The 10,982-nt window shown below is 46.4% G+C and overlaps 1 protein-coding gene across 6 annotated transcripts in view; it reads right to left on the bottom strand.

Moving 5' to 3' along the window:
- Nucleotides 1-2,350: 2,350 nt before the first annotated feature.
- LOC143127500 (multiple C2 and transmembrane domain-containing protein 1-like) overlaps nucleotides 2,351-10,982 on the bottom strand; it is a 164,728-nt gene continuing 156,096 nt past the window's right edge. For 5 of the 6 annotated variants that reach the window (XM_076289044.1, XM_076289047.1, XM_076289046.1 and 2 more), the window contains one exon: nucleotides 2,351-4,900. In XM_076289044.1, coding sequence (XP_076145159.1) covers nucleotides 4,829-4,900 — 72 coding nt within the window. In that variant the 3' untranslated portion in view covers nucleotides 2,351-4,828. Of the gene's footprint in view, nucleotides 4,901-5,230; nucleotides 5,368-10,982 lie in introns of those variants that run through there. The other variant, XM_076289045.1, reaches the window with a different exon arrangement.

The raw sequence follows: 10,982 nt of genomic DNA, 5'->3' as shown, positions 1-10,982 counted from the left end.
CTAACCCCTCACTGCTCCCCGAGCACCGCTGTTGTTGCAGGCAGCTCACTGCGCCGGGATTAGTGTGCTTCACCTCACTGTGCTGAGTGTGTTTCACTAATTCACGGATTGGGATAAATGCAGAGACCAAATTTCCCTCACGGGATCAAAAGAGTATATATACTTATACTTAAGACTGGACCCCAAATATCAGAATTACACATATAGCTTTTACATTAAGATTACCACACAAAAAGTCATTACAGTACACTGTCTAATGTGAATCCAGTATAAATGCAACTAGTGGTTCCCAGCATTCTTAACTAAAAATCTAGGTACAGTCCACCTACAGCTCCAGATTATCATACAAGAATCACTTCAAACTTCATCTGCACTGATTTTTAATACGGTGAATTCCACATTCAGACATCACTGAACATTGACTAGGCTAAAACAAACCACTAAAAGCTGATTATACGGAACATCTTGGCATTTATCAGTCCTGCTGGAGCATCCTCCCAGCCCTCTAGACTCTCCTTCCTCTCACGCGGAGGGGCCCTCTGCTCCAGAGCTTCACCTCAGCCGTGACTCTCATGCTGGGCCCCCAGCTCGGTCCGTCAGCAGCTGGCCGTGATGTGTGAGGTCCCGGCAGTGGTGGAGGACAGAGATGGAGCGAGCTCATCTGCACGCCATGTGGGGTGAGGGATGAGAGAAAGCTCCCTACCCCCCAACCCTCCCTGCTGAACCCCCACTCCTCCCCACTAACCCCACCCTCCCCACCTCCAACCCACCCATCGGCTCTGACACTTGGGCCCCGCAGGTTAAAGGCGCCTGCAAAGGAGAGGGAGACGGAGAAGCCGCCCCTGACATGAAGGATAGGCCGTTTCCTGAGCGCGCCCCCTTTTTTTAACTTCAGAGACAGCCAGGAGAAGGAGGGGATGGCGTCTATGTAGGTGTGTGTATGTGTGTATGTGGAGGGGGGGTACAAGACGTGTAAGAGAAGGAGAGTATGGCTTTTGTGTGTATGAGTGTGTATGAGTGTGTGTGTGTGTGTGTGTGTGTAGGTGAAGAAGAGGGATGGCGTGGAGAGCTCGAGCCCGACAGAGAGGTAAGCTTAGAACCTGCGGAGCGAGCGGCGGTCGGCAGGCTGTCAGGCGGAGAGCGATGGCCGGTCACCGGGGCTAATTAATAACGCCGAGGACGCTCTTGACCTGTTTTTCGGTGCGAGGGGGTGATTAGCGCAGACAGGCCCGACCGATGGGGCGCTCCTGCCTCCCGCTGCTGAGGCTGACGAACAAGAAGAACCAGCCTCCATCGCTCCCTCCCACACACACACACATGCACTCACCCCATATTGAATAACAGCAGGGATCAGACAACACAGGGGACACCCCAGACTAATAAATGACAGGGGCCACAGAGAAGAGGGTGGGCAGGGGGGGTCGAACCCCCCACCCCCTCCTCGACACAATGGGTGAAACATGTTCCCTTCATCATCCTGTGTGTGGTGTATGTCTCTGTGGGTGTGCTTGCTTGGGTTTGGTTATTAAAGGCGGGTCATACTCCTCCAGGCTTTTCAGAGTGTATACATGCAGGAGGTATGTTTATCAAAGGCGCAGGTCCTGCTCGTCTTGGTGCAGAGGGATTTTGGGTGCACAGTGAGGAGGATGAAACACAGGTATGTGTGTGGACACAGACCAGTGGAAAGCTAAATGCAGGAAAATCGTTTGAGCAAGAGGGACAGGCTTTGAAGGTCTCGGTTTTCTCAGGGTAGACAGCGACTTCCCTTCCTGAGATATCCGTTCTCCAATTAAAGGAGTCAAATTCAAAAGGAAAGCGTGACGACAGACTGTGTGGGGGGGGGGGGGGGGGGGGGAGACAGTCATGACGAAACAGGTAAGAATGCCTCTGATGTTCTAGAAGGGAGAAGACACACCACTCTGTTTGCACTCCTTTTACCAATAATCCCCATCACTACACTCAAAGAACATTCTAAATTCCACCACCTTAACAAACAAACGTGTGATTCATTCTTACTCAGCAGATACACTCACCATCCTTCTTGGCATTAATTTATTCTTCATCCTTTTGTTAAGCCCTTGTTTTTGTACATTTTATGGTAGATATAATTTGCTTTATGTCACCATTTGAGCCTGTTCTTTGTCGATCAGCATAAAAAAAGACCTTCAATACGCTGACTGATGCTGCAGATGTTGATGTCCTTCTAAAAATTATGGTGGGAGTTTTAGTGATGTATATTTGTGAAACCTCTCAAATGATTGAAATATAATTTATAAAACAAGTAAACAGTAAGTTGATTACACTCAAGCAAGAGGCCACCCAAATAAACATGTCAGAAAGTGAACACAGGTCAATAAAAAATATTTAATATTTCTCCTCTACTTTTTTCAAAATTTGCAGACATAACAACCGGTTTTGTTGATACTCCATTGATACATCTTATTCATTACCCTTTATATATCCATTTCTGCCCTTTGAAATCTCATTGGTCAGCAACTGGGAGTATGATGATGTCACAGGCAACACAGCAGGCTTAAATCCATACAAAGGACACACAAACATCTATACAACAATTGAAAACATTTGACCATTTACAAGCATGTACAATACACCGATAAATTATCAAGTGTCTCATTTACACAATTAAGAAAGAAAGGAAATCAATAAATAAGTTTTAAGTGTTGCAAATGAAAGTGCTTACTCTGCTTGCATTTTTACAGATACATTACATTCTCTATGTATATCCATTTCTCTTCTATTTCATCATAAATTCACTTTGGTTTGCTTGCAAACACAGCATGGACATCTTTAAAATGTTGAAATAAATAAAAAAAATAAAAACAGCTAGAGACGAGAGCGTTGGGATGCTAAACGCCGCACAATACTTACCCACCACAGACATTTTCGAAACTTATTTTACACACGTACACATTCAGCCTTTAACAGATCTCTCTAAAGCTGTTGCACAGAGAGGATTTAGAATGAATTGCTGAGCTAACAGGGTGTATGGTGCTTTACCGAGGAGCAAAACTGGCTTGGCCTTTGAGACAGAGTCCCCATGTTCACTCGAACGAGTGAAATTCTCTCCCCAACACCCGCCCTCCTTCGATCCTTGCGAGGGGCTTTGAGCTGCATAGGGAGCAGTCTTAGATGGACGGAGTTCTGGACTCTCCCCGAGCAGAGAGCCCTGGACCCAGTCACAACTCTTTCCCCAACACACAGACATGACCTCGGAGAAGGAGGGAGTTGGGTGGTGGAGGGGTGGGGGTTGGCTGGGCACTAGGCGCTGGGGGCTGAGGGGAGCGAACGAGGGGGGGGAAAAATCGACAGTTTCCCTCTTTTGTCTCGATGTTGACGCAGACGATGCAGCAAAAAACTGCAGTGAAGAGCTACACACACACACACACACATACACACACACACACACACACACACACACACACAATACACAATACAACAGTGCCAAGCAACCAGACTCTCTCACACATCCTAAAAGAGAGATCAAAGTTGAGTGCTGGGCAAAGGAGGTGGGGCAGATGGAGAGAGAGAACACTGCCCTCAGGCGAAAACGAGAGAGAGAAAGAGAGTGAGACAGAGCGAGAGAGAAAGAGAGAGAGAGAGAGAGAGCGCTGATGCCCACTGAAGTGGTACAAGTGGAAATGAGAGCGAGGGAGCAGGCAGAGCAGGCAGCCTTTCAAATGAGATTACAGCTGGGCTCGCGGGCAGCCTGGTGTTTGCGTCTGCATGTGGGGACATCTCTATCAGCGACATGGCACCACAAGCAGCAAGCCCACAGGAGAGGAGGGAGGGGGGGGGGGGCATCGTTTGATGCCTGATGAAGGCTCTGAAATACGGCCGATGGGTCTATGTCATCACAAGGGGGCTGCCGTTGTAACAATCTCTCTCTCCCTCTCTCTCCATCTCTCTCTCTCTCCATCTCTCAGAGGGCAGGCTCTGCACTGGCCGTTTGGTCTGTTTAACCCACGAGCAGAGCAGAGAGACACACAGAGGGGTTGGCACACGAGTGGGAGCGCTTGAGCGGTAAATGTCAACGCTGGCTGGAGCACGAGGACCTCTAAGGCTATTGTGTTCATGCAGGGCTCCAAAAAAGACCAAAGACTGGCATTCTCCACTACAAAATAAAGAGCACGCAGCACAGTAGTGTAGATTCATCAAAGTCAAATGTAAAAACAGATGTTCAGTCCAGTGCGTTATGCCTATTCTTTTTGTTTCGTTTTTTTTGTTTGTTTGTTTTTTTTTTGTAAACCAAAATGAATTCTAAAAGAGAAAGAATCCATGGCATCTTTTTAAAAAAAAAAAAGTATTCTGATGCTTATAATCTGAACATGGCAAATCAAACACATTGACACCAGAGCATCCAACATGTTGGTAATTGAGACCAAGTGCATGTGAGGATGTCTTCAGTCAAACAAACACTCGCAATGACCAAGTAGCATCTCACCACTGGAATTATGGCTGTTAAAACTGTCCACGTCATTGTGTGGAGTCGCGTGGCATCCAACCACCATGGACCGTATCAGAGCTGCCATCATGACAACACAGAGAAAAGTGGTCCTGTTGTTTTACAACGGCAATTTGACTTCCATTTGTACAAAACAGGGGGCCAAACGATGAGAGAGGTGGAGGGGAGACGGAGGAAAAGAAAGACAAAAGTTCTCTTCTCTCAGTCCACTGCAGTTCTTCTCGTCCTTCGTTGCTCTCTCCTCTCCTTGGCAAAGTGCTGCTGAGAAAGACTCCACAGGAGGAGGGTCACGTGGGAGTCGGGGGCGCCGGGGGTGGCGGGGGCGCCGGGGGTGGCGGGAAGCGGCTATCCTGGGTTATTTTTCTTTCTTTTATTTGGGCTATGGCCGGGCTCCGGTTTCAGCTCTCGATACTGCACCTGTTAAAATACACACGCGCACACATACACACACACACACACACACACAGACACACACACACAGACACACACACACACACACACACAGACACACACACACACACACACAGACACACACACGCACGCACGCACACACACACACACAGACACACACACACACACACACACACACAGACACACACACACACACACACACACACACACACACACACACACACACACACACACACACAGACACACACACACACAGACACACACACGCACGCACGCACGCACACACACACACACAGACACACACACACACACACACACACACACACACACACACACAGACACACGTACAGGAGTCATCATCAGGTGCATATTGACTGTGCTGTGATAGCATGGGAACGTTCTCCTCATCTGTTGGAGAGAAGGGCCTGGGGGCTCGGACTAACAAACAGAGCAGGGCTTGGCTCCTCACACATCTTTGGGGGAGAGGGGGGGAGAGAGAGAGAGACAGTTATGCAGACAAGAAACTGATACTACTCCACCATATCCTGGATGTCTACTTACAGTCACCTCTGCATGAGGATGCCTGAATCACTCTCACAAGCGAGAATGCGTAATGTCTCTGTAATGTTATCAATACGAATAGAGCTGTCATCGTGCAAAATCTGCTTTCCAAAAAATGGTATGATGCAGAAGAGATTAAGACCATGAAAATACTTCTTTCAAGTGCCTTCTACCAGGCAGGGTTCTTGTGTCATTATGCCTGACAGGTTGAAACATATTTCTCCATGAGTGAATAAATCTTCCTGGCTCCCTTAGATAAATCTGCAACTTCTGTTAGGGATCACAAAAATGACATTTCACAAAAAAAAAATACTCTTATCACTAAACAGAATCATTCCATGTACAGTACCACCTCCCCAAAGTCCTAGTAATAGAGTAAAAATGTAACAACTAGTGTCATGTCTTGTTACTCAATTGAAAATAGATGAGCAGAGATAAGGGGATGGATTTACAAAATGCTTAACACAGTAGTAAATTCTCAAGAGTGACAAGACTGGCCTCGTTGACACCAGAACCTTCTCAACTGAGATTGGGAGTGGGTCTGGAAAAGGTTGATTGACTTATGACTTCCAGCAGGGGCGTAACCAGCAGTGAAATTAAACTAAATTGGTGCATTAAACTCTTATCAGAATTGCAGCAATCTTGTAAACGAAGGTTTTAAATGCAGTTGTTTACTCAATTCATCAAAAAAATCAGGCCGGATTTGCGGTTGTAATTGCGTGCCCAGGTTTTTGGAACATTGAAAAATGGGCGTCAATGGTCTCTTGGCCAGACGGACCTGCAGAGCACATCCCAAATTTGCCAAAGGTTCATATGGGTATTCACAGGCATGACAAGACTGCTTAGGGATAGTATACTACAAATGACTGCTTAGGTATAGTGCACTACAAAAGACTGCTTAGGTATGGTGCATTACAAAAGACTGCTTAGGTATAGTGCACTACAAATGAATGTTTAGGTATAGTGCACTACAAAAGACTGCTTAAGTATGGTGTACTATAGTGTACAGTGTAAAAGAAAAGCTTATCTCTATTTATCACAAGTGCAAAATCAACACATTTCATTTAATCCACAGCAATCTGACACATGGATGAATGGACTTCCCAAATCCAGTGAATGACAACCAAAAGTCTAAGAATATGTGCAGTGAGTACTGTTAGTCTCTGTTTAGTGCGAACAGACATAAACAGCACGTCTAATCTGCAGGAGAGACAAAACACTGCTCAAGTAAGCATGGAGACCTTTTCCAGAAAGGTTAAGGAAAGGGCATGTTGGAGATTTGCTCCGCTGCTCAACAACATCTTCCATGGAGCAGATTTCATTTTAATCAGCTTTTTCTCCCCCAAACACCCCCCCTCCCCTCCTTTCTCGGTCCTCGCCACAACAGTTCAAAGTTGGCTGCTGAGCAAGTGTGGACACACACACACACACACACACACACACACACACACACACACACACACACACACACACACAAAAAAAAAATCCAGACATTGTGTAACCTCTCCTCTCCCTCAAATCCAGCATAATGAATGAGCACCGGAAAGATGGGCTAATGCATTAGGCACGGATCCTGGATCCTGCCGCAGACAGAGCTGGTCACTTGTTGGTTGAAGGGGTGGAGGTCTGGGAAGGGGATGGGGGGTGGGCAGGCTCAAACCGGTCTGGCTGGCCCCTGGGGCCAGAAGAGGAGCATGGGGGGACCGACTTAACCTGGCGGAGGAACAGGGACGCGGGGAGGTGAGGCTGGGAAGGAGAGATAAACGGTTGGTGACCGGTCTGAGTCTCCGAGCTGGCCCTAACCCACCAGCAACTCTGCCCGGGCCAGATTACACACTGCAGCCCACAGGGAGGAGGAGGGGGGGGGGCAGAGAGAATAGAGAATCCATGGACTCAACAGCAAACAGGCCACATTACAAAAAGGAAAGTTAAAAGAGTCCCACTTGGTAAAAAAAAAAATTGAATAAGATCAGACTATGACCAAAAAAATTTGTTCTGTTTTGGAACAAACACAGACGGCTTTCATTTTGATAAGCTTTATGCAAAGGCAGTAGTGACAAAGAGTAATCAACACAAACAAACATAATCTCTGTCTGGCCAAGACTTGAGTCTCATTTACATACCTCTCTCTCTCTCTCTCTCTCTCTCTCTCTCTCTCTCTCTCTCTCTCTCTCTCTCTTTCTCACTCTCATTGGGATCAGTACCTTCAATAAGAAGTAAACAAGAGTCCCGGTTTTATGTCAGACCCAATGAGCAACTCACATCCCTCCCACTTTTTGGGATTGGCAGGAACATGACATTAACACTTCAACAACCAATCAATATGGTTTTCTGCAGTATAGAGCTGGTGAGATTTCATAGCACCTCTCAGTACAAAGAAACACTGGTGTTTTTTCAAATTAATAAAAAAAAAACATATTTACTGCAAATAAATGTGATGTCCAATTTATTTTTGTAAAATTGCCTCTGTCTCAGCCTTTACTTGTTATACTGCTATACTAAATAGCTTAGAAATGGTGCATTACCTTGAGGAGTACATTTGTGGACATCAAATGGTAGAAAATCTCATGGAATATCCGCACACTAGCTCCTCTGAGAAGACGCCCCCCTTCTCTGTGAGCTAGCGTGTGGCTATTCCTTGAGATTTTGCTACGGCAATACTTTTTTATCCAGCACCTGTTTTTGGATGTGCGCACGTTACGTTTTTTGGACATCAAATGGTACATTAACAAGCTTCAAATGAGTGCTCAATATTATGAGTTGAAGTTATGTGAACGTTTTACGACGTAAAGCCAGTCATGGATTAGACTGTCACACCACTGACGTCATCTGGGGGAGTCCCATAAGAGCCGTGGCTTAAAATGGGCGATGCTGACATCGCATCAACCATTAGCATCAATCAGTACTGAACATGACGTGCAGCCTTTGTTGGAGTGGGAGGAAGAGACAAAGAGAGTTATGGGACTTTGTCAGACACAATGTCAGAGCACAATGTCCACTCCCCCTGTGCCCACATCACAGATGTGCATCACATGTGTTTCAGAGCAAACATAACATGCTGAGGACGCCGTCTGATAGAATTCTACCCCCACTCTTAATGCCCCATCATCATATCCCTCCTTGTCATGGAAAGTGCCTCTGCATAAATGCTCTTCTTACCCCATCAGAGCAAGCAGTGGAAAAACATGCTGGACATCTGAGGTCATTTCTTTAATTGGTCACTGGGATTTTTTGAAGAATTACACAGGCATACTGTATCTTTCACTAGTGTATGCCAATCAGGTTCCAACAGGCCTTATGCAAAGCATAGCACATACTAACATAAACTCACTAGTCAGACACCTTTCACCTATCGTAAAAGGTGGTGTACACATTAGCTTTTTACGAGACAACGGGTGATTATTAGAAATTTTGCGGTGGTTTCATCATAGACCGTTTAAAATGGGTATCCCAAAAACCAGAAGCCTGTGAAGAAAAAGTTTGTGAGTGGGAACGGAGTGGCGTCTATCAATGTTACCAGAGAGTGACAACGCCGGGGAACAGAAGCTTCCGGAAAGGAAAAACAATAAAAAGCGCAATCAAAGAGCTCACTCAGACAGGCCCCTTCAGTCGTCATGGGCACCATTACCATTCACAGGTGACAGTTACGCCAGCCGGCATGGTGAGATACACACTCACCTCCTTTTAATAAAGCAAAGCTGTCCCAGGAAAGATAATGCTGCGCGCTAGTTAAAGGGAAGAGGGGTGGAAAAAAACAGGAGGAAGACGCCCCCCACCCCTTCAAAAAAATTAAATAAAATAATAATAGTGGAAGACAAGAAAAATGGAGTAAGAGGGGGAAGAGGGTTTTGTTTTTTTTAGAAAAGTGACTACGGTGAGATAGCAATTTGGTTCTTCTTTTAAAATGAAGGTGGAGGGGGAAAAAAGTAAAAAGTGCACGGCACAAAGTGAACATTCACCAGAGACTGGTGGGTAAAGACCTTTTGTCGCTCAAAGGCTGTTCCTCCCTTGTTTTTCCTCTCTCTCTCTCTCTCACACACACACACACACACACACACACATACACACACACAGACACACACACACTACACACACACATACACTCTTACCCTCTCTCTCTCTCCCTCTCGCTCTCTCGTGTTGACAGTTGCCTTGGCAAAAAAAGGCACGCTTTGAAGTGAGCGCGCGGAGCGGAGCGGAGCGGAGGGGGCGCGTCGAGCGGCTCGTTTAAGTGGTGTCAGAAGCCGTCCCGGGACCCGCCACCATCTCCGCTGTCGTCCCCGCCGTTAACGGGGATTCTGGGATTGAAGCGGGCTAGGGCGGCAAGGATGGGAGCAAGCAAATATAAATAAGTCAATGAAAGCGCGAACATTTTTAATGATACTATGCTATGCTGTTTAAAGAGCAAGAACCGGGAAAAGGAGAGGAGAGAGAGAGAGAGAGAGAGAGAGAGAGAGAGAGAGAGAGAGAGAGAAACTTCCCTGCCTCATCTCTAGTGACACCTAACCTAGCATTAGGGATATTATATGATACCGGCGCAACAAAGAGAGCAACAAGAAAAAAAACACACACTCCCACAGACGAGAGAAGCCATCTTTACCCGTCTATTGTTCAGAGAGCAAAGCGTGTCAAGGAGGAGAGAGAGAGAGGCTGGTAAAAAAGCACATGCATAAGAGATGTGGAGGAAAGTTTCTCTGCCCCAAAAGTTTGCGAGCGTAGCTGTTGCGCTAATTGCTTGTTTAAACTCGAAAAATTGAGACCTCCAGCTCTGTTTGGGAGAGGAGTCTTTGATGCTCGGCACCAGCAGTCATCGCTCGAGCACCCCAGCACCCCGACGCTCTGACCTGTTTAGCTTCTCTCTGCGCGTCTCTCTGAAGTACACAGAGTGTGTTGTTGTTGTTTTGTTTTTTTTTCTCCTCTCCCCTCTCTCTCCCTCTCGCACATTCAATACCTTTTTGTTCTTTTTTTCATGGAGAAAGACTTTTTTAAAGTGATATAGAAGAGAGAAAAATGTTCCGCCGTGTTTTGCAGGTGTAGCACTAGAAGGTGCACCGTGTCTGGACCATTACCAAGTGCCCCGGTGGAGCCAACTCATTGGTTAGCATGATCAGAACCGTGTGTTCTGGAATGATGTCAACGCCTGGGGTTACATGTACACGTTTGGAAACGTGGGCCTCGCTTGTTTGGTCATTCCACATTCCACAATATTCAAATGAAGCCATGTTTTTCTCTTTTTTTTTGTTTTTCAAGCCTTAAACCAACAATATTCTATCACATCTGTGCTTATCCACACACAAAGAAAACACACTGACACACATACAGAGAGAGAGAGAGAGAGAGAGAGATAGAGAGAGAGAGAGAGAGCGAGAGGGGGAAGAGGTAAAAAGTTTTAGCACCCTCTCACAAAGGCAGGGCGTGCATGTGTGCCCATGCTCTCTGCGTGGCTGCCCTCCGTATAAAAGAGTCATTAGAAAGTCATCAGGCGCAGCGGCTCCGAGGCACATCCACAACCAACTGCTGCTGCGCC

Source organism: Alosa pseudoharengus, unplaced genomic scaffold (genome assembly GCF_046254945.1).
Source record: "Alosa pseudoharengus isolate Yale_2024_CS ecotype anadromous, Long Island Sound unplaced genomic scaffold, YU_APseudo_1.1 YU_APseudo_1.1_scf_17, whole genome shotgun sequence".
Taxonomy (NCBI): Eukaryota; Metazoa; Chordata; class Actinopteri; order Clupeiformes; family Clupeidae; genus Alosa; species Alosa pseudoharengus.
This window is presented reverse-complemented; position numbering and strand designations above follow the sequence as displayed.